This window comes from Zootoca vivipara, chromosome 1 (genome assembly GCF_965207765.1).
Source record: "Zootoca vivipara chromosome 1, rZooViv2.hap1.1, whole genome shotgun sequence".
Taxonomy (NCBI): domain Eukaryota; kingdom Metazoa; phylum Chordata; class Lepidosauria; order Squamata; family Lacertidae; genus Zootoca; species Zootoca vivipara.
The window spans coordinates 43,823,953-43,851,070 of NC_142582.1; the positions used below are offsets into that span (position 1 = coordinate 43,823,953).

The following is a 27,118-nucleotide window of genomic DNA, read 5'->3' on the forward strand; positions in this document are numbered from 1 at the left end:
AGGAAATCAGCCCTGAGTGCTCCCTGGAAGGACAGATCGTGAAGCTGAGGCTCCAATACTTTGGCCACCTCATGAGAAGAGAAGACTCCCTGGAAAAGACCCTGATGTTGGGAAAGATGGAGGGCACTAGGAGAAGGGGACGACAGAGGACGAGATGGTTGGAAAGTGTTCTCGAAGCTACGAACATGAGTTTGACCAAACTGCGGGAGGCAGTGGAAGACAGGAGTGCCTGGCGTGCTATGGTCCATGGGGTCACGAAGAGTCGGACACGACTAAACGACTAAACAACAACACAACCATGAGCAGAGTTGTGCTCATGGGATGCTCCCCACATGTTGAAGGAGAGGAAGGTGAATTGTGCACATTCCTCCTGCTTGTAAATCCCCAGGAAAGCTGCTGTGGATGACCGGGGGACCCTCCATGTGGGAGGTGACATGGGGACTCCTTTGGAGGAAGTGCAGAATAGAAATTTAATAAAGAAACCAACAAATAAAAAACAGATAATACTGGGGTGAATTACCTCCACCCCTCTTGTGATGGGGGCCTCCTCTGTGTCTCAGTCATTTGTGCAAATGGAAGGAACCATTCCATTTGTAGGTGAACACATCTTGATTCAACCATAGTTATTTTCTGCCTCCCATTCTGGCATTAAATGCTCACTCAGCCAATGAAATGTTGGCCAGCTGTCAGTCCTACTTTATGGCTCCTATGTGCCATTATCATCAAGCCGTATATACTCGAGTATAAGCCGACCCGAATATAAGCCGAGGCATCCAATTTTACCCAAAAAACGGGGAAAACGTATTGACTCGAGTATAAGCCGAGGGTGGGAAATGCAGCAGCTAATGGGAAATTTCAAAAATAAAAATAAATACCATCCTATGCCTTTCCCAGCTGTCGGCGGCAGGGTGGAGGGGGGGAGAGAAGCAGTGAGGAAGGATCCCTTCCTCGCCGCTTCTCCCTCCCCGCTGCCTTGCACAGAGTGGGCATAAGATGGGGGTTTGGAGAGTCGCAGCGCAGGGCTTCTCCGAACCCCCGGTCCTGTGCCTTTCTCCGTTGCCGCCCGCCTCACCCAGAAATAAGCCGAGGGCGGCTTTTTCAGCACATTCTGGTGCTGAAAAAGTAGGCTTATACTCAAGTATATATTTGTTGCTGCTGTTCCACAGATGTGGAACTCCCTTGAAACTTAAATACCACAAGTAGGGATCACTGTGCATTTTGTTCAGTCCCCAATTTAAATCAAACAATCCTAATAGCACTTCCCAAACTAATATATGGATCAGAACAGATTTATCCTTCAGCTTTCTCTGATTTTTGCGTTGCAGTTCTCAGTTGGGAAAAGTACCAAAATAAATTTTAAAAATGCATTTTAGGTTAAAGGAGTAATTTTTGGATACATTACATAAAAGGCAGATTTTCATGTGGTTTTAAAATGGAAAAATAGTGTGGAAACATGTCTGAATGGACTTACGGACTTAGGAATGAACACGTGGGAAACTGTCCCAGACTGGAAATAGTCCATCTCTGGAAATCTGTCCATCTCTACTCACAACTACACCATCCTAAGAACAACAGAAAGGAAAAATGAAGAGGGTACTAAGTGGTAAGGACAGGTACTATTGAGAAAAGAAGGGGGGGGGAGAAACACCATTCATTTTCCAGACAGCTAATTGTCTGGCTAATAGGAAAGTTCATGCGGAGTCTAATAAAAGAACCTGTTTGGCATGGAACCATTGCTTAGATTTATGTTATGGTTAACAAGCTTACTACCACACAAGGCAAATCACCCTATCATCATTCACTGATTACATAGCAGGGGCTCCAGCAGATTAATGAGTGCCAAATACATAGAAGCAGTAATTGGGCCAGAGAAAAAGCAGGAAGTGCATTGAGAATGAAAAGCGGAGTGGGAACTCCTGTGAGGTCTCCTCCCACAGTCTCCCTCGGCAGCACAAAAGCACACTGTTTTGAGAGTTAGTGTTTCACTAACAGAGTGAAGGCCAGGAGAAAATCACATATGATTTAATAAGTCTGGCAAAGCAACACACACACACACAGATACAGTAGTACAATCAAACGAAAATTAAGCATTATTCCCATTGAGTTTAATTGAATATATTCAAGGAACCATGATGGGAATGTTGCAGCTCCACTGTTGGGTGGTAGGATGCTTCCAAATCCTATTTGCTGGGAATCACACATAGGGATGATGTTGTTGCCCTGAGGTCCTACTTGCAGACTTACAATGTAGACATCTGGTTGGCTACTGTAAGAACAAGGCTCATGGGCTTGGGCCCTGGGTCCAGCAGGGCTCTGATGTTCTTGATGTCAGCGGCACTTAAACACATAACTTTGCTAAATGTCCAGGTGGGAAGGATGAAACCCCCCCCAACATACTTCCCCTCCCAGCTGTAGACAACTGTGCTTTACAGCAGGTCATCAATGCAGACCTCCCTGCTCAGTAGCATTCAAATGAATACATAAGAGGAAAACCAGGCCACTGGTAGCTTGTTAAAAAGTGAGAACCCACACCAGATAAAACACGGAGCCTGAAAAAGAGTGAAGAGAAGGAAGATCAAGCAGACAGTGAGTAGAGAATGTTTCTCCACTGAGAATACTCCAGTGCCACTCTCGGCTTCATACATCCTGTTTTACGCATACTATATTCAAAAGTCACAGTGTATGTGGGTCATATCTGTATCACTATGCTTCATATAACTATTCCAGTATGTTTGTTAAGAGTTGCTAGATCCATGTTTCATTGCTAAGGGACACCCCAGATGGATGGTGTGAAGTAAGGAATTTTTTAATCTAATTTGATGGAGCTGAGACTATTATGAAGGAAGGAACATTCCTTTAAAACGCTGGTCTTTCTGTAGGTGGTCCTCAAGTGGAACCCATCTCACAGAACCTCTTCAGGTGGCCTACAGTGCCTCTGCTTGCACTCGAGAAGTTTCTACAAAGTTGTAAGGAAGACCACCAGATTTCCGTTAACCAATGGGCTATGATCACTTCCCATGCCCATATGTACTCTTCTACAGCTTGTTATTTCCTGCAGGATAGCTCGGTTGGCAGGGTTGTGGGGCTCAGCCTGCATTGCAGTGGGTTGGACTAGATGACCCTTGTGTTCCCTTCCAACTTTAAAATTCTGCAGATCTATGTACTGGCAAGAAGTAGCCCCAGTAGAGAGGCTGTGGGTTTTATTTCATTACAGATTTTCCGAATTTATCTGCATCTTCCACCAGATGGAGCAGAGGAGTCAAGAGAAACAGCTTTACAAAGACTCTTTTGTTACTTGTAACTTGCCTTAACAATTAGGCAAGACAGTGGCAAGCAGACTTTTGTTCTTTCCCCACAGGAACTTTGGAAACATGGAAGCGGAGACTGGAGATGCTTGACCTTTCCCGTGTGGCTAGCGAGAATGGCTAGCAGAAATGGTTTTTAGTCACCAGCACAGCGGCTTCAGGCAATCTGGCCTACGAAATGTTGAATAAAGGCAGCAATTAGAGCATATTTTCAATCTTTTATTCTTTTTGATCAAATTGGAAATCACAAAAAAATATAATAAATCCCATGGAGACACAATGTCCAGATCACCCTCATCTCACAGAATCTGCACATAATTACGGACTTTTAAAAGCTATGTAGCTCTAGTAATGCTGTTATTTTCTTACATCACTGACAGGGGCTAAACAATTTTTTAAGCACAACTTGCTTCTATAGAATTCTTAAAAAATTATACTTTCCTTTTGTAGTTAACTCACATAGACAAGCCTTTGGAACGTAAACAAGTGTTGTTGCATGATGTTTCTTCATATCAAAAATATCAGTGCCTCTGTCAACAGTCAAATGGAATGCTTAGCAAATACGCAATTCCTATGGTCAGATCATAAATTAAGTAGAACCTTATTTATACCTGCACTACACCACTCCTATGATTACAGGAGCATTGGACAACGTGAGAGCAAACACATACACTGAGAGACATTCGGTGCTTGATATGTGCCGAATGCAGAGACATTTGTTTGAAATAACCCACACATTCTATAAAGATATGTAAACAGTACGGCAGATTAAAAAAACAAAAACAAAACAAAAACCACCACTACAGTCAATTAAGATCTGAAATGGCCAATCAATGCTTCTTCATTATTTGCCTATTATCCCTGAGCACCTTAAAAATTGCCCCCCACCCCAAATCTCTCTAGGAAGGAAGTGTAACCTAGCAAGACCGCAAGAGCATGCCCTAGTCACAACTGGTCGCCCTACCAGTTTGGCACTGCTGAGCACAACTAGAAATGCACACACACTGTTCCTGGAAAAGGCCCCACTTACAAGATGCTTGCGTGATAATTGTGGCACATCTGTTATTCAGACTCCACACACTGCCCCGTTCTGGCAGATGTCCCATTAGCCATGCAGAGTGGGAGTGAGCAGGGCAGGCTGATGTCTGCTTAGTACGTGGACTATAAGGACTGAAAGTGCATTTAATCACCTGGTTCCTGAAATAAGTGTTGTGCACACAAGGGCGATAACTGCACCTGAAGAGGCTTTGGGCAGAGTCCACTGGGACCACAAAGCTCTGTCTGTTTCCATGGAACTTGCTCCTGATGGATCCATTGCACCTTCCTTTCATCCTCTCCCTCCAATTTTTAAAAGCCATTTCACATATAATATTCTTCAAAAATTAAAAAAATGCAGAAATCACCTGGTCAGGGGAAATCACTATCAAACCTACAGATTACAAAAAAGATTGCATAGGAGTATCAAATGGGCATAGGTGCATCAAATGGAGAGAAAATGCTCTTCTTTTTGTTTTCCATAACAGAATATGGCAACAACGATGTCATTTATTTTTTCCTTTTAAAAATCAAATGATTTCACTTTATTTCAAAATTGTACAAAATGGCAAATGGCTGTTTGTAAAAAAAAAAAAAAACCAAAGTCTCTCTTTTTAAAAAGATGTGGAATCCCAGGCATTGTACCAGTGGCCCTGAGGCCATTCACAGTGCAGTGGAAATCATTGTGTGAGGCAGAAATTACAACTCATCTTTCCTCTTCCCTATCTTTTCATGGTCTCGTTCTCTGAGCATCCGCATGAAAGTCGAGAATCCAGCCTCCTAGAATGTGAGAGGTAAAGAAAGGCATTGGTTACATACTGAAACTGGAACACAGGACTCCAACGCGTCTTCTACAGGCAAATGGACATGCAGTAGTGCAGGCAGAGGTAAAAGGAGCAGGTAAGGCAGGTCCTTGTATTTATATGACAATTGACCATTTGGTCACAAACTTAACACTTCTCTTAAGTAAAAGCAACACTCTACGGCAGGCATCCCCAAACTTCGGCCCTCCAGATGTTTTGGACTACAATTGCCATCTTCCCTGACCACTGGTCCTATTAGCTAGGGATCATGGGAATTGTAGGCCAAAACATCTGGAGGGCCGCAGTTTGGGGGTGCCTGCTCTACGGCATCATGGTTGCTCTGAATGGATGGATGGGGTCAGAGTGGGAGTTAAGTGCTTCATCACTCTTCCAGAATCCTAAGTGGTCACAGCTATGTGAAGGATGCATGGTGCGCACTGCTGCTGCTGCTGCCTTCCTCTCCCCTGGCTCACTCTTGCCACACAACTTCCCCCAATTCCAGTCTGTTAACACCCACTCATGGTCTTGGCTCACTATTTTCAAAAGCGTCCTGCCTCCGCCACTAGAAACAGTATAATCTTCCTTCCTCAGAGTGGTAATCTCACAGTTCAGTCCCCACCCTGCCCACACCTGGTCATATGTCCTTCATTATCTCAGTCCCCTCTTGAAAGCTTCCTCTGCTGCTGAGCCATTTTTGAGATAGAATAATCACTATAAGGAAAAGCTTCCAGCTAAACTCATCAGATGATTAAACCGCCTTGTGAAAGCTCCCCATGTGAAAGTACTTGAAAAGTGTAACCACATTCTGAAACAAGTCATTACTAAAAATGAACATGGAATTTGCAGGGCAGGGGAGTTCTGCTGCTATTTTGCCATGTCTGTGAGAATTCTGCAGCAAAGAACTGTGCCTTTAATCTGCAGCATATTGTCTCTTTGTAAGTGATCAAAATAATGAGGTCATGCTCCCAAAACAGTGAGAGTTTGAGCCAAACTACCACAGAAGTCTGTAAGCTTTTCCATTAATTTCCAAGGGCTTTAGATTAGACCTGACAACTCATCTGATCTATTTGGGCACATGATGCAGAGGGAATGGAACCACTGCTATTCTGTCGGCTGCATCTGTCAATTTTAATTCAGAATGTTCCGCATCACTAGTTGCGAAATTTGAGATCCTAGTAAACACCCCAAAGAACTAGCTTTTGATTAGCAATGTACCTGCTATTACAAGTGTTATCCGAAACACATTATCCAGCCCAGTGAAGCTGTGTGTGATGTTTCTTTCTCCATTTCTAACAAAATGTCCAATACCCAAGTAACTGTTGAAAAGCATATATAACTGCAATTAAAATAAGCTCCCCCACTCTTTTTTAGTGCTCCACTTCAAGATTTGTTTAGCAGGTCCTGTTTTCAACACAGCAACATTGCATTGGTCTGTTATCTGCCTTTTTCCAGGCTCACGGCAGTGTAGAAGCACCCTGGGATCCAAATTTAGGTGCATGGATTTATTGAACAGCAGCCACCATCACATGGTCAATTATTACTTTTAAAACTGAAGGAATCATCAGTACTGCTGTATGGTATGGGGTCTGTGGTTCAAAGACTGGGGGTGGTATCTAGTGGTGACTGAGAAAAGGAATCCATCAGCAAAACAACCAGGAATGTAATTTTCAGCGATTTCCCCTTCCTCCTACATCAATCTTAAATCTATTCCGAATGGATAAATATTCTACTGGGCATGCCCTCTGCCTAAAGCAAGATACCTCTTTGGAGCCCCATAAGACAGATGAGCCATAGTAAGTGCCATGAGTCCTACTGAGACTTCACCGGGAACGTTCTCTTTCACTGCATGTGAAAAGCCCAGACTATTTTCTTTTTTTAATGAGAGCTAGTAAGAGATTGTATCCTTATTTGCAATGTAATGAATACAGCCTTGCAACATATGAGTACAATGACAGTATATTAGCAATTGGCTGCTGTACCATAGATGCACTGCTACAGTTACTCTCAACAGGGATAACACTACCTAACATAAGCTGAAATGTTGGCCTAGGAGGAAAGAGGCTGGGGGGAGAGCAAGTTGCTTATCGCCACAAATGGAAATATTTTTAAACTAACGAAAGGATTTAACAAAATCTCCAATTTCCCAGTATGCACTTGGCAGTTACAGTCTCCTCTGAGCACATAGGGTCCAGCTGGGTAGAGGGAAGCAGCCCTCTGCTAGTAAAATTGAGAGAATGAAGATGGAGAGGCACTCTGTGCTAACTCAGATGTTAAGAAACGAAAAGGACAATTGAACATTAGGACAACTAGCCAGATTCCCCACCCCCAAAGTGTGGTTTTGAAAGAGCAAGTGTACACTTGTTTTTCCCTCCCTTAGCCAAACAAACAAGATCTGTTGGTTTTCATAAATCCCTTTACTTTTGTAAGCGCATTTATAAAGCCAAAGAGATGTTGTGGCTTAAACTCAATTCCCTGTTATTTATATTTAGGCGGATAAAGCTTCATTCTGCAAAGCACAACACTTGATCCATGACAATGTTTACAGTACGGCTTAGTTCATTAAGTATCAAATTGTGGAGGTGTTATCCTGAAAGAATTCCCACATGAACAACCTGTAAAAAGGCTCAATGAAGACGCACAGGATCCTACCACAAACCCTCTCTTTCTATATATCTACAGATTTTTTTTGTACCAGCAGCAATAATATTGCAGCCAAATGTTTTTCAACGTTTACTGGCCATATTAATATCCAAAACAATCTTTCACATTAGGTCCCCATCTTTTCCAGGCAACTATTAACAACCTAGCTATGTATGGACCGTTAAACTGAGCATTCTCGAGTAGCTGGTAAACTTTTGTCTCCTCCATTTCAAGATACAAGTGAACAGTTAATAATCTATCTCTGCAAAACCTAAAATGTAAGGAGACATCAAGGTCATAAGCTTGCCCAGTGCAAACTGCCCAGAAAATGTGGGCTTTGGTCACAAAACAAAACCAACAAACAATCTATTATCATTTGGCTGTGTGTAGTGAATTTTCAAATGTGTACAGGGCAACCGAAGGCTCAGATTCCTAATGAATATGGAGAGCCCGTTGGAACAGCTTCTGCACTACACTGGCTAGGAGTTGATGTGGAATTGGCAGACGTTCAATTTTTGCATTTTCATTAGTGCTAAATTTTTAATAAATATAAGACTCAAAATAAAAGCCTCCAAAATTTTCTACTGGCTGAGTTAATTCCAGATGCTAAATTCATAATGGAAGCATTAAACTCATTGGCAAATTAGCTGGCTCTGCATTGTGTCCCTGTTGTTGCTGCTGGTGCTTTTACTGTTTGCTGATGAAACCACTTTAAAAAGATACTCCCTCCCCCCTCACACCAGTACATCTTTTAGAACGGCACCATGTACTTACCCCTCTGTCTCCATTATATTTTTCTATAAATTTTCCATAGTTGTAGTAGTTAAAGGTTGGGTAACCATCCACACCTTCCTGCTTACACAGGTCGTGGTTCTGTTCTTTGGCACAGTCCACCGCAGCATAGGCAATCTAGCATAGGAAGGAAAAACAGATCAGCGGTCACTAAGTACAGCCCCATTCTATGGCGCTCAGATGCTTTAAAAATGAAACATACGCAGTTTCACATGAACTAAGATATGGGAGATATTTCCAAAGGCTGAGTTCCGGTTTTGCCAATTCCTGAGCATAGGTGCTCAGGGCAGATCCAGCACCTTACCCCCTTGTGCATTAGTGGAAAATCCTTCCACTTGCACACAAAGGGGTTATACTAAGCCACTATTTGGTTGAGCGAAATCACACAAACGTGTCGGCTCCTGGACATGAACTTTGCTGCTGTGACCAAGGTTTGTTCTGAAAGGATCCTGTCCCTTAAACTACAGCAATTCTTTAAGCACACAAAGAGCAATGTCACTGCATCTCATAGAACAACTAGATATCTATCTATGTACTTAGTTTAATTGATCTCCTGCTCTACATCCAAACATTCTCTGGCAGGTAACAATGATATTCAATAAGACAAAGTAATCTCATTTAAAGTCACAGCAAAGCACAATAAAAACAGGACGTCAACAGTTTCACATTAAGCAGGCCAAAGCTCCAAACAGACAGACAGGTTAAACAGTGGATGGGAAGGCATTCCAGAGCAGGGATGCAGCCAGGGGAAAGGATTGCCTACATGTAATTCCCAAGGTTAGGACATTAAGGAGAGCCTCCATAGAGGATCTGAACTTCCTGGACTGCCACATAGAGGAAGAGGAGTTCCCTCATGTTAGAACCCAAGTAATCCAGGGCTTTTTATGCCATTTGTAAAACTTTGAATTCAGAGTGGAAATGGATTGGGACTTCCGGTTGAGTGTGACGCCATTGCAGTCAAAGGTCCGTTCAGCGGAGCGGACCTTAGTGCGTCAAAGGCGGGGGGAGCTGCTCCAGTGCAGCGGACCCCCAGAAGAACCCCAAATCGAGCGTTTTGGGGGCATAGTTGTCCGGCGGGTGTCGAAGGCAAGCTCCTCCCTCCCCGGCAAGGCTCTGTTTTGAGCCCCCGAGAGCGAGGGAGTGGAAGCAGCAGGTGCAACGGACTAAGATTGTTACCTTTGATGGCGCGAAGCTGTAGGATTGCTTGGCACCAGCGTTCAATTCTTCTAAGGAAAATTCTATAAAAAGAACTGTACCGTGAGTACTATTGATATTTGTTTAATTGGAAAAAAGAATTTGGCCACGGGAGGGATTTAAAAATGGAAGCCGGTCCCTACCCACTGAGAGACTTGGGAAGCAAGGACGTGCACCGAAGCCAGGAAAATATATATCAAGCAAGAACTTCCAAAGATCTTTGGAGGGGGGGGGAGAAATGCAAGTGGATTTTACTGCAAAATTGCTGAATTTGACTTCAAAGTAACACCCCAGTCCAATGCTGCAGAAAAGCATTGTGACGTTATAATGAGAGGATATTTTCAACTTCAGCTCCCTATCCAGCTGCGAAAAAACTTTCGATTTTGAGTTGGAGAGAAGCCTCCCCCCCCCATTTCCTGTTTTTTGCCTGTCACGACCTTCAAACCAGAGAGATGGGAGACATAACAGAGGATTTTTTTACCAGACTATGTTGAACTTAATGGTGCAAAACAGACAGGAAATGAAGGCGTATATTTATGAAACGCAGAAATTCAGGGAATGCATCATGGATTTAGAGGAAAAGAATGAAGAAGAAGAGGATATCGAAGAGGAGAGGGGAAATGATGAGAAGGAGAAAGACATGGTTTTTGGAGAGGAGGACACAATGATTAAAGAAATACTGAAGGACTGCGTTTTCATACAGAGGAGAGAAGATGAATTTTGGCTGAGAAGTGAAGAAGACCTGAAAATGGCAAAGGACAATATTGAGGGCAAAAGTAGAGGGTGGTTTGGGAGGTGGCAGGGAGAGAAATTTGATGAGGGGGCATTGAACCATTGGAGAAGGGGAGTGGGGTGAAAAAATTGAATTGTATTTTTGGATGGATTGATAATTTTGGTCAGAACTTGGACTGGATAGGTTAAGATTTTATGGGTGTTTTTGGTAAAGGATGAAATTGAATCTGCAGCTGTGGAGGGGGTGGAAAAAATTATGATTAGTTAAAAATAAACTTTATTGTGTAATTAAAATTAAATTTTGGAAAATATGGAGATATTTGGAAGAGTTATAGGCTGGCGGAGAAAATATTTTGTGTGTTAGAAATTGATATAGAACATAAGGTATAAATTGAATTAGAGTAAATATGAATTGTTGGATTAGTAGAAAAGACTGTGGCCCCTGTTTGTCTCATTCACCCTGGAGTCTCTGGTGGCAGGGGGGACTTTAGGATGGAGGGGAGGGGGGAGAGGCTAGATATAAAGGACTGCCCTTCTCTTTTCCTCACTCTGGGGTCTTCTGGTGGCAGGGGGAGGTCCCGGGGGGAGGGGGAGAGGCAGGAAGTGAATAATTCATAAATAGGGTTAAGAGATAATAAAATGTATATAAATATGATAGAATAAATTGCTAAAGAGGATTGGAAATGGAAATCAGATAGGGGGGACACGGGGAAGTCCACATAACAATGATAAAAATCGAATCTATATTAGATTGGTATTTTTGTTTGTTTGTTTCGTATTATTTTGTATTCTTGTGTTGGGTATTGTTTGTTTGTTTTTGTAATTAATTCTGTAAAATAAAATAAAAATTTTAAAAAAGGAAATGGATTGGAAACAACTGCAAATATTTAAGAACTGGAGAAAGATTATTCTGACTGGAAACTCTGCTCAAGAGATGAACCACCACATTTTGCACCAGCTGCAATTTCCAAGTAATCTTCAAGGGCAGCCCTGCATAGTATGTATGGCAGGAATAAAAATGAAAGGTTATCAGAGCATGGATTACTGAGGCCAAGCTATTCCTGTAGCTTCGTCATCGTGCCTTATTTAGTTGCTACATTTTTCTCCACCTTGCCCTTAGCTGAGTTCAAGCTGGCATGAATGAGATGTTCTCATTTCATCCTTTAATGTTAGGCTGGGAGGTGGTGAAATCCAACTAGTGCCCTTGCACAAAGGAAGGGCTTTGGATCAAGGCATCAGCTAATGAAAAGGGTGATGGGATTTCTGCTGATTCCACTGTCCTCATGTAGACTTCCATACCACTTTCTACCCTGTTATGGAGCGTCCCCCAACAACCTGGAACAGATTTTCAGAGAGCACTTTTGCCTGCAGGTAGCAGGGGTGAGGTGGGGAATTGCCTGCTCTCCTCTTTTGCTGGTGGACACATCTCTGCTCAATCAAGAGCTCTTCTGTGAGCACATGAGCAACAGATGGATTCGACCCAGTGATATGCAACCCAAAGAGCTTTGTGGATGAGTGGAGATTGAACTCCAGGTCTCCCCAGTCCAAGTCCAACCCATAACCCTCACTATTCCTAAACCATCAGCGGAATAGTCAGAATCCAAGTGACAGGGATATGATGGGGAAACCTCAACACTGAAGCAACATACAGAAAGAATGCACCTGGTTCAGGAGCATGGGTTCAGTTCCTAGAGGCTGGTTTTACGATGGGCTGGATGTAGATTACTCAGAACCCAAGGCAAAGTCCTAACACAAAGGTATTAAATGCACAGCTACATGACTAGGTTCTAGCATGTGAGTATGAGACAGTGGCTACGAATGTGATCAAATCCTACCTGAGCCACAAATTTACTGCATACCCTTAGACAAGCCACTATTCTGTCAGGTCAGCTTACCTTCTAAAACGGGGGCATAAAACTGGCCTATCTTCCAAGGCCACCAAAGGATTACTGAGATTACATTAAGCTCCTTTAAACACATTTTTTTAAATAAAAAAAGATATATTTGAAATATACATTTGAAAGGTGATGCAAAGTATTATCATATGCTGCCTCAACAGACTTCATTATAGCTGCTACATTATGTCTCAGGAAAAGGCCTGGCAGGTGTTAATTCCTACGGTAAGAATTATCCTGCAATGCTCTGCTTTCCCTCCAGGACTCGATCCTTCTGCCTTTAGCGGACACTGATAGGTCAACACTACCGCAACAGCACTTTCTAAGACTATACTGCTATTAATACACATTTGCTTCACTACATCTGCCAGGCTCATTCCTGTAGAAAAGTCATTTGTTCAGTTTTAATCCCGTTTAAATACAGATATGGGAGCCTTCTACTTTAATTTTATTGTGACTGCTGGCTAGAATCTATTGAAGGGAAATTTAATGCAGTTTTAAAATTTAAGATTCCATTACACTGCTTCTTTTAAACTATCTGCTCATAATTCCCCCCTCTTGCCTTCCGGGCTGTTATTGAGCCGCAGTCCCATAATTAAATGTCATTTAATATTCCATTATGACCTCTAACTTTCTGGTGACATGCAGTAAATGTTACACATGCACCTGCAGCGGCATTCTTACTAGTTATTAACAGCTCTGGACAAGTCATTCCATTTCTATTCCATTTGTTCACTCTGTGCTCCCCCTAATTACTCCCTTGTTTGAATTGTTGCTGCCTCTCCACAAGCTCTTCTTTGACTCTTCTTTCATTTTAGAGCCATCTACTGCCGGGCAGCGAGCAAGTGCTGCTTACTTGTCAATGCAAACTCATCTGCTGGGTTAGGCAAGCTGGCCAGTATCTTGGCTGGCAGCAGCAAACCCAGTTCACATCCTTTAGGCGTACCCAGCTGGCATGTGACAGTTAAAGTTATTTCCACTTAGGATTGTCATTTCCACTCAAAGTGTATGTTCTCAATGGGATTGTCCCAACACAGCTGACTGGCCCTTTGGAACTCTTTGCAAATGTTTAACTGACAAATGCTCCTTCTCTGTGGATAATGAAGCGGTGCAGTCCCTGAGCCAAAATGAATGAGAGAGAGAGAGAGAGAGAGAGAGAGAGAGAGAGAGAGAGAGAGAGAGAGAGAGAATGCAAAAGCTCAGAGAAGCGTCAGTCAGTCTCTTTATACACTCTCTGTAAACCCTTCCTCAGCCCATCTCTTAATTTTCCCAGCTGCATTATAACCCCTTAAAGCAGGCATCCCCAAACTTTGGCCCTCCAGATGTTTTGGACTACAATTCCCATCATCCCTGACCACTGGTCCTCTTAGCTAGGGATCATGGGAGTTGTGGGCCGAAACATCTGGGGGGGCATCTGGGGAGGGCGCAGTTTGGGGATGCCTGCCTTAAAGTCTCTCAATAACCAGCTTATAAATAACTAGCAGCATTATTTAGGCTGAGTCCATACTTGTTATTATTTCCCATAGTAGGGCTAGGTAGTATAATGTCCTCCAGGTGTTGTTAGATTCCAGCTCCCATCAGTCTCAGTTAGCATGTCCAACAACATCAAGAGGAAAGATGTTGTGCGCTCTTATCCTACACCTTTCTCTATGAAGGGAAGATTCATATTAGAAGGAAAAATAAAATGAGATCTGGTGAAGCGCTGGCAGCAGCAGGAGAAGATAGGTGGTGGCACCTCTGGTTTTGCCTCAAGCAGAGAAACAGGAGGCAACGCCCCCTGGCCAGAAACCTAACAAATCAAGCAAGAGAAAGTGCACTAATAACACTGCCAGTTGGTTAAATAGCTACTGTATGTTCTACTACTATTAAGAAGTAGAATTGCTGGTGAAGTCCTGGAAGGTGCTGCATGCTCAAGATTTCTTGAAGCCTGAGGTCAAGGCGCTTCCTTAGCCATTCATGTGAATCATCTGAACTATGGAGGCTGTGAAAACCTTTTTAGCAAAACCTTTGCTAGCCTGGCAAGGACTGTCCTAGATTGTTCATGTCTGCCTGTCAAAAGATTCATGCAGCCAGCAGTGACCTCTCATGGTAGTACAATCATAGTCTTTGACAGCCAGAATCTGTGAAGACATGCATGGTTTCCTGGCTGTCAAAGGCTTTGACTACTGTCTGCACAAATGGTAGCCACCAATAGGAAGAAATTATGGAGGCTTGCAAGGCCCCTCAGTACTTGGTTGTGAATATTTCCTGTGTCCAGGAAAGTCCTCTTTTTGGACATCAGAGGGTGGGAGCAGTAATGGATTAAAATTTGGCATGGCAGGGAAGTCAGCTAATACATTTTTAAATATATTTCGCATGGAAATGGCTTGTTTTTGAGCCACAAAATGGCTTTGCCCATCTCCACTTACCGACAGTAGCAGTCCAAATAATCCCAGCAACAGAAGTGTACAAGCCACCAACTATCATTATGGGTGTTAACATTAAGATGAATGCTAGCGCATGGCATGTCCCCAGACTTAAGTAATATTATTTACACAATAAAGATAAGCTCACTTAAACTGACTTATATAAGCATGTGTCCAAGAGATCAGAAGTAACCAGCAATTAGCATCATTCTTAAATAGCTGCCTTTCTCTTTCTCTGTCTCTCTCTTTTTAAAAAAAAGCCACTATAGGGAAGGCTGCTACTTATCTAATTAACACTGTGGCTCTAAAGATATCCAGTTGGTGTATAGTTAGATCCTGTTCAGCCTTTTGTTGATTTGAGCAAAGTACACACCCATAGGTGTTTTTTTTTATCATTGGGACCAAGAAATCCTTTTATAATGTTTAAGATTACTGTAATCAGCCCTCTTTTTCTGGGGGTACTCAAGGGTACACAGTACCAGCACCTTCACACACACACCACCTCCACAAATAAGTGGCACTTATTATAACAATTTTATGGTGAGTTCCAGCACCATTTTTCTTATAAAAAAAAGAAAGAAAGAAAGAAAGAAAGAAAGAAAGAAAGAAAGAAAGAAAGAAAGAAAGAAAGAAAGCACTGACTGTAATTCACATCATTAGGTCCCGTTTTTAAAAAGCCAATCTAGGTTTGTACTTCACATGCACTGAAGCTGGCCTTGGAATTCTAGGCTGCATCACTGAAAACAACAACTCAATTTTAATCTATTTCTATTTCACACAGCACTTCATGGTGGATCCAAACATCATTTAACACCCATTTAGCAACTTTCCACATGGAAAAGTCAACCCACTTTTGCTAAGCTCCCACAGCACGGAAGCAGTGATGCTGGGTTTCATGTGACCAGATGTGACAAATAATTGCATTTCATCATGCAATTAGAGCCATCAGCCAGCAATTTTTAAGTAGCCACTGCAGACTTTACTGTCACATGAATCCACCCTTGGCCATCTCACAGGTAACACAGACGTGTGAGTAAGCAAAAATACCCGTCAAAAGTTACAAGTAGTGCAGCCAAGATTTATTGCACAAATATTAAAACCCAGAAGTGAGCTTTTCATTAAAAGAGAGACTCCTAGTGTTTTTGAGCCATTGCATTATTTCCTCAAAATAGTTATTTGCTTCTTTTTGATACAATTTAATGCTTAAGATTCTCTCTCTCTTTTAATTTGAGAAAAGTTTGTAAGCTATATACTGCCTAAATTTATATACTGCTTGATTGTAAAAAAAAAAACCACCCTAAAAACACACAAGGTGGTTTACAAAAAGAATGCAATTATCAGTAGAAACAACTATTTAAAAATTCAAATAAAATTAAAATTAGTGATAAGCTAAACACGGATTAAAACACATGCAAACATTCTACATATCTGGGTAATGTTTTTAGCAAGCACTGGGAAAAAATACAACGAAGGTGCCTGTCTGATGTCAATAGGCAGGGTATTCCACACTAAAATACTGATTTATTCCAAATGTGGAATGAATATTATGCAGCACCTGTAACCGTGCCAGTTCTGCTGATCGAGTAGACCTATATGGGGCAAGGTGATCTAAATATTATTTATTTAGTTCATTTTCTACCCTATCCCTTCTCAAGGTCCTTGAGCAGGTATCAGCAGCTAAAAAGAAAAAGAGGTGTATATTGACAAAATACCCAATTACATTTTATCAGATGCCTGTTCAACCCTAGTTGTTGAATGCCAACCTGAAAAGAATTTTTTACATTTCTTCTGGAAAGCATTCAGCCCTGGAATTTCACAGACCTCTAGGGAAAGAGGTCTCTTAGTTGGTCTCTAAGGTGCTACTGGAAGTAATTGTTTTATTTTGTTTCCTCTAGGGAAAGAGTTTTCCATCTTGCTCTTCAAACTGAGCACATGAATGATACCGTCAGAAAGCTGTTCTTGGTTAATTGCACAACGGTACAAAAGGAGAGGAAGTGGTCTAAGGCATCCCCAAACTGCGGCTCTCCAGATGTTTTCGCCTACAACTCCCATGATCCCTAGCTAACAGGACCAGTGGTCAGGGATGATGGGAATTGTAGTCCAAAACATCTGGAGGGCCGAAGTTTGGGGATGCCTGGTATATAGTGATGAATAAAGTACTCATTAATAAATGAATTTACCATACAGATGCTTCTGAATTTACCCCCTGGTTAATCAGGAAGCAGCAGTGGCTAGGAATATTTTCTGACGTGCCCTGGCTCAAATAACCTTTTTCCCCCTATTGGTTAGAACACTTTGTTCTTTATAGAAAAAGGTGTTTTGGACAATGACTAGCTAAATTGAATGGGTGGGGGGAGGAAAATGGCATGCAACTGGAAACAAATTTCACATTTTAAACGTTTTTGTGTGTTTAGGGGTTTTTTTTGGCAATGGACATATAGTTGTAAACAATTATTAATAATTACTTTTTATTAGAACTTTTGATAACTTGCATTAATGCCACATACTGTATTTTTATATGTCTATTTTTTCTTGATGCTCAAGTTCCTAGCTTTATCACAGTGGTGGTTAGAAGTTTTATCAGCGGATGATTTTCTGGCTGTTTAACAGGTTTTTATTGTTATAATTTTACAACTCCCCTGAAAAAGAACATAAATTTGAAACATACTCAGATTTCAATAAGGGTATCATCTAAATCAGAAGTTTTTTTAAAATGTATTATTATTATTATTATTATTAGTAGTAGTAGTAGTAGTAGTAGTTTACCATAGGAAAAATAATAACTCCCTCTCCAGCAACATCCTTGGGAAGAAATGTTCTGCTAACTTTTTATAAAAATCAAGGGTGAGATGCAAAAGAGAAGGAAATATACACCTCCAAGACCTGTGAACTTTGCCACTTTGAGATCTTGTATTGTAAGAGTGCATAGTCTGGTTGTGATGATGTTCAAGTGGCTTGAAAACTTCAAACCATTTATTTGTATAGGGACTTTGCTAATCTTACTCCAACTGCTTTGCTATTCCCTTGATAATTGGGAGGTGTTAATCAACAACAGCAAACTGTCACCATATTAAGTGGATTAAAATCGTTTGATTTACATACTATATTAGCAGCTTTTGTTTCCACTGCTCCCTACGCCCCCACTGAATATATGTTAAATAGAAAATGAATAAATATTTTTCACAATCTGTATCCCAGAAGGTCAATGGAAAGAGGGAACTGGCTGCAAATATATACACATTTGTTTGCCTACAAGGCAGTCAGATGTCAGCAATATTTCCACAGATATAGGTTTCTCTTGAGTTACCAATTCAGGGGTGAAACAGAAATAAATTTCCCTCATAGTTTCTATGGCCTTGATGGAAGAATAAATGATCAAGTGAGCAGTAAACAAATTTGGCAATTTTTTTTTTGAAAAGACTTTTTTAAGGGGGGAAAATGATTGATTATACATTGGAAAATGAAAAGAAACAACTCCTAGCAGTGCTTTATTTGTAAAACTAGGGCTGCCATATGTCTGGGATTACCAGAACAATACTGGGATTTCAAAGGCGGAAGTGATGTCCAGGGGGGAATTTGGAAGGGGGGGGAGCCCAACAACTTTCGGATTTTCCTAAAAAGAAGCTTGGGGTGTCCTGGTTTTTACTCTTTGAAATATGGCAATCCTACCTTATTCACCAAGCCTATATTTGGGGTATGCAATGTCTGAGAGAGCAAGTCAAATCATTGCCTCATGTCCAGTATGAATCCAGACTCTTAAAACTTTGCACAACAAATGGGGATTTATGCAGCTTCTGCTCAGCCCCCGCCGAAAAGTCCCCTTGTGTAGGAAATGTATACTTTTTGTGCCTTCTACAATTACCAGTTTTAATTTAAATAATATGAAGCACTCAGGAAAGACATGAGTTGTGATATAGGAGCATCAGTGGGATGGGGGAATTGGTGAAAATCAGGGATGGGCACCTTGTATGAATAAAGCTGTTGCGGGAGAAGTGACAAGTAGACTTTTTCTTTTTTGTGGAACTCTTAAGCGGAAATAAACCAACTGAAGAGCACTGAAAATTTAAGACTACTACTTTTATCCGCAGAAGGTGCTCTAAGGGCTTCTCCATTCATTTCTAACACTGAAGACACTATACATGTATAATGGCAGTGAAGAGACTGGGGAATCCCCTCCCTACGTGTGTGTGTGTGTGTGTGTGTGTGTGTGTGTGTGTGTGAGAACATTGTATATACCGGGGCCTTGGATTAGAACCAATGGCTGATATACCGTATTTTTTGCCCCATAACACGCACCTGACCATAAGTCACACCTAGTTTTTAGAGGAGGAAAACAAGAAGAAAAAATTCTGAATCACAGCCTCCTCGGGAGGACAGCGATCCCTGCAGAGGCTTGGGAGGGAAGCTGCGCACCCGCCACCCATATGGTTGACGGGGCACAGCTTCCATCCTAAGCCTCTGCAGGGATCGCTCTCCTCCCGCGGTGGCTCTCCTTCCCCCCACTTTTTTCTCCCCCTCCTCAAGCACCACAGGCCCCCTTTCCAGTCTCCTCCTCTCCGTCCCTTTTGCCCAAACTCCTCAGGCGATGCCTGCAAATTTCTCCCCATTGCTGCCTCTCCTTTGCTTTCTACCATGACTCTCCACTCACGACAACCTACCTCCTCTCCCTTCGCCCCGCTTCTCAGTCCCCCTCCTCTCCGTCCTCTTCCTCCCCTCTCTCGGCAGCTGCCTCTTCTCACCATCTTCCGGCCAACATCCCTGGAGCCATCAGGGGAAAGGGGAGGCCGTCGGCAAAGCCTCTCTCAAAGAGAGCAGCCTGGGAGTGTGAGGCAACGTCACACAGCCTGCCTGCCCCTCCCAAACCTTCCCGGGGCTTCAGGGGAAAGGAGAGGCTGTCGGCAAAGCCTCTCTCAAAGAGAGCAGCCCGGGAGTGTGAGGCAACGTCACACAGCCTTCCCGCTGCTCCCAAACCTTCCCGGGGCTTCAGGGGAAAGGGGAGGCCTCCGGCAACCCAGGAGGGTGGGGCAACGGCGCACGCCACACTAGGGCGATTTGGCTCCAGGGACCACACATTCACTCCACAGACGCACAGACATTTCCCCTGACTTTTTAGGAGGAAAAAAGTGTGTCTTATGGAGCGAAAAATACAGCAATTTGAACAGTAGCTGCTGTGGTAAGAGTGAAAGCAAACCAGCTATGCTGTTTTATTTTTAAAAAATATCAAAAAGATTACCCACTTCTTTTGTGTTCAAAATAGATGGTTTATTGTAGCTTTTTTTAAAAAAGAAAAGCCCATCGTCATTCACGTTGTTAGATTCAAAAGGAGATGTTGAGTTTCTTGAAATGTGAACATTAAACTGTCAGTTCCACAGTGCCTTATCTGAAAATTGCAGCTAGTAAGTCCCTGCCTCTGTGGGATTTGCAAGAATAAGTTGGAGAACCATTTTCAGCACTATTCATATCATGACTTCTTCAAGCGAAACATATTCCAGGAGAGCAGTAAAACACAGCTTTCTGTTCTAGAGTGATTTATAGATGCAACTGTGAGACATCTTTGGCCCATGTTGTTATAGTATCTGAGTGCTTCATATTATTTAAATGCACTTGTATCTACATGATCTCTTGTATCACTGACAGCTGATATAACTGGTGGTTAAGACACTCAATCTGTATTCCAAGTGGCAGTATACGTTTGAGGCTGAGGCCAGAACTAGCTATTTTATTACATTTGTGTCTTCTGTCAAAAGCAGCCGCTTTATACTCCCACTTTAAACCTGATTTGGGTGCTGAATCCCCTCACTTGCAAGCAAGCACGTGAAGCGAAATTAGGCATTCTGCCAAGCCCCACCCTCTCTGGTATGTCAACTCTACGCAAGTGTGAGGGCAAGGGCCTGAGGGAGGGAGCCTCTTGTACTCAAGGACCTTGGCCACAAGATTAAGAATCCTGACTGTTCAGGGTTCAAAATAGTGTGGGGAGCCTCAAGTAGATATTTCTCTTCATGTCAAACCTTTGTCTTCACACTTCTGGAGGGCTCAAAACTATTGAGAGAGTGGGTTAGTCTTGGCAACATATCAACCCTTATTCTCATGTTTTGTTTTACACACAAGACTGGATCCCTGAATAGGGCTGTAGTAATTGTATGATGTGACATGGTCATAATTCATCTTTCCTTAACCCTGAAAACAACCACCAATGAGGGGAAATGGGAGCGAGGCCTCATAGTTGCCAAAACTATTCAGTTCTGGCCTTACTACAACACTATGGTCATCACTTGCTTGATACATCACAATAAGGCAAGTTAAAGCGGTCATATCCGTCAGCCCTCTGCAATTATTCCCTCCCCTTTTAAGGAATCCTTATGAAAACCTTGTCTGTCAGATTCCCCTCCAGATTTTAGCATTCAGTTTTATAGTTTGACCATCCCACAGCTAACTATGTATAAACCCATTGTCTTATGAAGGTGTGTTAAAGTAAAAGTGTGGAGGAGTGTGGAACAAAATGATAGAAAAATGTAAATACAAAATTTAAAACTGATTTTGGGTGTGTTAGAAATTACAAATAAATATAGACTACCTTTAGGGTTGTTGTTGTTGTTTTAACTTCAGCAGACCTGTGCAGTGCTATTTCCTTTTCCTTTTCAGAATTGTTCAACAGAACACCTGGAGTATTATTTTTTTTTGAAAGAGGTAAATTGCACATGGCACATATCCATGGGTGGTGGCCTCTGCCATGAAGTCAGAATTGGGCAGTAGCCAGGAGTCTAATGAGGTCATGTGTGATCTCAGAAATGGGTCAGTGTGTTATTACAACGGCTTGTCAACCCTAAGGAGTACTCATCTTCAGCGTTTTAAAACAGAGATATTATATAATATATATAATCACTGTGCAAACCAGGTTCCAGTAGCTCATCAACTTCCAGCTGCAAATGGCAGGTTGCTGGAAGTTCAGCCAGTAAAGTGATACACAGCACTAGCAACTTGGTTGGTCAAAAAGGTTTTTTAAGACAGCACAAGCAGAGTAGCAGCAGCAGTGGAGACAGGAGAGAGGAAATATGAATGGCCCTGCTGACCAAAAGGTTAAAAATGTGGGGCAGTGGCAAGGGGGACACCATCATAGCAGTGGAGGTAGGGGAAAGCAGTGGGCCAGGGCAACGGTGGTGGAGAAATGACCAGAGCAGTGTGGGCCCTCTAGCAGAGGACCCCTGGCTCAAACCTGGAAGTGCCTCTGGTTTACACCCCCACCCCCATCCAGCCTTTCCCCGCTCTTTTCACAGACTGCCTTTCTAGCTACCACAGGAGGCTGTAATAATAGAAGTCTCCTGCAGGAGCACTTGGCCTTTCTCCCATTAAAATATGTACCACCACACATCAGCTTATTGATTCAAGGAAATAAATCTCTGCAGGAGCAAATATTGACTTTTGTTATGAAAATGGAAGTGAATAACTAACTGAACATTGATTTTGGAAAGGAATGAAAAAGGGCAGGTTTTTAATTTCTCCCCCTTTCCTAAGTGTTCCTTTAAAAAGGATAACATTTCAGTCGGGCAAAGAATAGCTTAGAAAGTAGTCAACTAAAGATGACAAATCTCTGCTTACACAGAAAAGGATGTTGTTGCCAAATGCCTTAAAGGTTGGGTTCTGCATGGGGCGTATTGCAAATCTTCTGTTCCCTGACAATGACTGTGCTGTTGCTTTATTTCTGTTAAGTATTATACGTCATAAACACAGTGCTTCTTGGCCAAGCTAACCATGGAGCCTCGAGACGTCTTGGGATTTGCAGGGGCCTGGTAGAAGGCGCAAGGGGATTTCCAGGAGATCAACCCACACTTGACTGTGGGGGCTGTGTAATATATATCATGGATGTGACAAACCCATGGTTGCCACCAACTTCAGGGAACCAAACCTAATTCAGTCTCGCTGGAGAGTATTATGACGTATGATCTGTACTATGATGGCTGGTGCCCACTGGACTTGTAAAGCTGAAGACAGGGAAACCAAGTAGTAGGTGGCGCCAGAGCCAGTGGCAGGCAGAGACACCCCATGACTGGTTTTAAGAAAAGAAAGAAAGAAAGAAAGAAAGAAAGAAAGAAAGAAAGAAAGAAAGAAAGAAAGAAAGAAAAGAAAGAAAGCTGCTGGAGGGTACATGAAGGTGAATAGGGCAGTGGCCATTCACCCTAATGAGCCAGCTTCTTCTGCACCTGAATAAGACATGCATTTTGCCAACACATGCATATAATTTTACAACGGCATCTTGAGTTTGGAACACTTAGAACTAATTCAACTTTTGGTTGCTATAAAAAAGAGCATGGATTTGCCAAGTGCTGTACACACTGACAGTCCCCCACCCCCCACCCGCACAGGATTACAATTTAGAAGACATGTTGCAAAATTATCAAAGCTACATAGCAGTTCTTAATCTGTATTTTAATATTTTGTTGGAAGCCGCCCAGAGTGGCTGGGGAAACCCGGCCAGATGGGCGGGGTATAAATAATAATAAATTATTATTATTATTATTATTATTAATGATCAGCTTGGATGGAAACAGTTCAGGGAGGGAAAGAGCCAAATGATAGCTGATCTCTCAGCTAATCCAGCGGGGGGGGGGGGGGCGGATCCATCTTGCCTTCTGCAGCAGCGAAATTGATTGCATGTACATCACTTGATAATCCTTATGCAAAATGCCTCCACTAAAATGCATTCTCTACTGGTGTGAGTGATATGAAAGTTCTGACCTGGTGTTATCATTTGAAACCACAAATAGGAAAACCTCAGATAGAAAAAAAAACAACCTCATCTGAAATACTGCAGGAAGAGTAAAAGTTCACAGATATGGAATATCAAAGAAAACAAGCTACTGAAAGTCTAGCCTTTTCTTCTTCTTCTTTTAAATTAAACCTTACTGGGTTTTAGAGCAGTTATTTTGGAGCCCTGCTCACTTTCTCTGTAGTGAACTGCAGAGCAACCAGTCCACAGAGACATTTGTGTAAACTTTACAAAAGAATTGTTAAAAAAAGAAGTTCGGTAGTTGCAAAGAAATTATCTAGCACTTGCATTCCTGTGCTGTGCTACAGCCTCTGTAAATTATCCATTAAGGACATTAGCAGACCACAAGAAGTACTTCAGCAGAATTGGATTGTGTATGATTGAAGGAGGAGTCCAAAATTATCAATCTCTACCACCTTGAAAAGTCAAGAGGGGGGAAAACAAAGCTGTTTTTCCTGTGTGCCTGGCCTTGAGGAACCCCCACCAAACTCAATATTCTCAATTTGAACTTTGGTTCCACCTCATTAAATTTTATACCATGGCACTTTAGCTGTTAACTACCACTGGCTGAAATAAGGGTTCCATCCATCAATCATCGTCTCGAGGGCTAAAAGACCCTCTCTCAATCTTCAGCAGTTTTTGAACAATCAGACATTTTACCCAGCGGAAGGACTGAGCATGTGGAATTTCACCCATCTGTTTAGCAGCATTCTTTGATATTAAGCACACAGACATCCTGACAGGGATCTCATTGGTTGAGAATGACCCACATAATTCACTCTCCCCAAGTTTGTGGTATTCACACACAAACACACACAGCAGCCATGGGGGGAATAGCATCTCATTTGAAGAATGAGCTTTATTTGAAGAAATAAATTGTTTTGTTTCTTTAGAAATTGCTTCAAGATGGTGCATAGGAAGGGATTCACTCATTCATTAATAAAGATGCAGTAGATGGATTGCTTAGCACTGATGGCGTGGTCAGGGGGAAGCTGAGGACCTTATTCATTTATTCATTCCACAGTATCTTAGTCAAGAAGCAGACCCACAAAGTAAATACCAGCCAATCAAAATATTCTTTAAAAAGTAAGTCAGCCATGTTTCATTTTTTTCAAGATATCAATTAACACAATCTGTTTTCTCCCACTCTCTTCCCCTCCTCAGACAGTAACGAGCCTTTCACAGGAGTCCAATCCATCCACCCATCTATGCAAATGTTCTCTCTGGGTTCATAAACTTAACACTTGACTCCCCAGGCAGAAGAAATCATTTCCAGGTGCACCCCACCCACCATTATTTGTGTGCGGAGGTGTTGGCACCGCAGCACAACTAGGAAGCATGCCTTCTGAGGCACAGCCCATAGACAGGGAGTTGCATCTTGGGAGCAGTTTTTCTCCTCCTAAAGAACCTCATAAAAATTAGGAGAAAAGTGGATTCACTGCAACTTGTTGTTTGTGTTTCTTGCTACTGAAGGGGTAAGCTGTGATGTCCAGTTCCTTCTCTCAGCCTGTATGGCTGCAGTTACGAGTCCTGCTCTAGTTCAGCTCCTATCTCTGGTAGTAAAATGCTATGTATCTAATCTGCATTTAATATAAAGTCTTGGGGGAGGAAAGTGTACCTGCTACAGTACTTCCTCGCAACCTTTTTTGTCCCTTTTAAACAATTCCTGCCCTTTTAAACAACTCTTTGCAAAGTTTACCTGAGTGGGGGTTTTTTGTTTCTTTTACTGGCCTCAAGTGAAACTTCTAGTTACGTGATCAGCAAACAGAGTTGTCACTACCCCATAAGGTAGTAAAAGAATAGTAATTTCGTTGTTCCCGCAAGGGGACAATGACAATAAAGATATCTTAAAAACTAAAATTAGAGGGCTTAATAGAAGGCGTATAAGCAGCTGCTCAATCAGGATGGGGAGCACCCACAATCTTGATCAGGGGTATCTACAGTTATCTGAGCTCTAAAATGAATGCCTGGATGCCTTTTACCTCTCTCTCGAAACTTAAGTTAGCAGGGCCACTGAATAAGGCATTATGTGTTAGAATACAGAGGTTTTTTGAGTGGAAAGAGTGAGATCCTCCCATCCTGAAGAGTTATCTGAGAAAGCCTGTCCACGTTGAGCCAATTCTGCATCAAGCCATGGAAGGTCCACCAATTAATAAGGACAACCCACTCTTAGAACTAAAAAGCAGGTGGTCTCTCTCAGCAGCAGGTTCAGCTGCAGTAACAGCAGGCAGTGAAGCTCCAGAGTTTCTCAGGTGTCATATTTCCGTTCTTTGAATCTTGGCCATTGAGTTTGAAATGAACTGTATGTCTCAAGTTGAGATTGAAGAGAAAAAGTAGTGTATCATGGGAGAGTAACAAGAACCAAACCACATTTAAGCAACAAATTAGGAGAAATGAGTGGAATTTGTTAACTTACTGCAGGGATGGGGAACCTATGGCCCTCCAGATGTTGCTGGATGATAACTCCCATCATCCCTGACCACTGCATATTTTGGCTAGGGCTGATGGAAGTTGGAGCCCATCAACACCTGGAGGGCCAAAGGTTACCCACCCCTGGCTTACTGCCTTCGCTTTAGATGATAAATTAATTTCTTCAGTTGTTTTGTCACTGCACAAGCCCAGCATTTCACCATTTTAAAACCTGCCTAAAAGTTGTTAGCAGAAAATGATGGCTTTGATGTTCTACATAACACCTTAGAAACAATCCAAAACAGGATTACCTTTCGATCTTCTTTAAATAGTTCTGCAGCTGTTGTGAAATGGGGGATGGAGTTTTTACAGTGTGGGCACCCTGCAGATTAAGAGAAAAACAACATTAATCATCAAATTAGTTTAGATATTCTTAGATATTCAGTCTAGCTGCACATGGTGGCAAGTAAGGCTTTGGGAGTGTGCAAATCTGATTCACCACTGGGTGATGTGTTCATACATGCATTACTTACAATATTCCACTGGGGTGGAAGGATCACGGGTAACAACCCACACATGGCATATTTTCATGGTCCCAGCTTGCACATACCTGGAACTGTGGTCTCCACCCCACTACATGAAGGATATTACCATTCAGGGTGGCGCTGTGGTCTAAACCACAGAGCCTAGGGCTTGCCAATCGGAAGGTCGGCGATTCGAATCCCCGCAATGGGGTGAACTCCTGTTGCTCAGTCCCTGCTCCTGCCAACCTAGCAGTTCAAAAGCATGTCAAAGTACAAGTAGATAAATAGGTGCCGCTCCAGTGGGAAGGTAAATGGCATTTCGGTGTGCTGCTCTGGTTCACCGGAAAGCGGCTTAGTCATGCTGGCCACATGACCCGGAAGCTGTACGCTGGCTCCCTCAGCCAGTAAAGCGAGATGAGCACCGCAATCCCAGGTTTGCGACTGGACCTAACGGTCAGGGGTCCCTTTACCTTAAATGTATGAAACTGGCCCAAAACACAAGCCACCAAGCGTGTGATTTCACATCATTTTAATTCACTGAAATATCCCAGGGTTATTTCATCAGCATTGCCTAGCAGCACCAACCTATGAACTGTACATTACATTTGTTATAGAAGAAG

The 27,118-nt window shown here is 42.4% G+C and overlaps 1 protein-coding gene and 1 long non-coding RNA gene across 2 annotated transcripts in view; both read right to left on the reverse strand.

Annotated features, from left to right (window-relative positions):
• Positions 1–310: 310 nt before the first annotated feature.
• Positions 311–3,445, reverse strand: LOC148687532 (uncharacterized). The gene is made up of 3 exons (XR_015948228.1): positions 3,307–3,445; positions 1,472–1,562; positions 311–444 (listed from the first exon to the last, which is right to left on the reverse strand). It is a non-coding gene; the product is annotated as an uncharacterized LOC148687532 (long non-coding RNA).
• A 58-nt stretch (positions 3,446–3,503) lies between these two features.
• PDIA5 (protein disulfide isomerase family A member 5) overlaps positions 3,504–27,118 on the reverse strand; it is a 165,976-nt gene continuing 142,361 nt past the window's right edge. The window contains exons 15-17 of the mRNA XM_035129030.3: positions 26,286–26,356; positions 8,558–8,692; positions 3,504–5,120 (exon numbers count right to left, since the gene is read on the reverse strand). Of these exons, the coding sequence (XP_034984921.3) occupies positions 5,040–5,120; positions 8,558–8,692; positions 26,286–26,356 (287 nt within the window). The 3' untranslated portion in view covers positions 3,504–5,039. The remainder of the gene's footprint in view (positions 5,121–8,557; positions 8,693–26,285; positions 26,357–27,118) is intronic.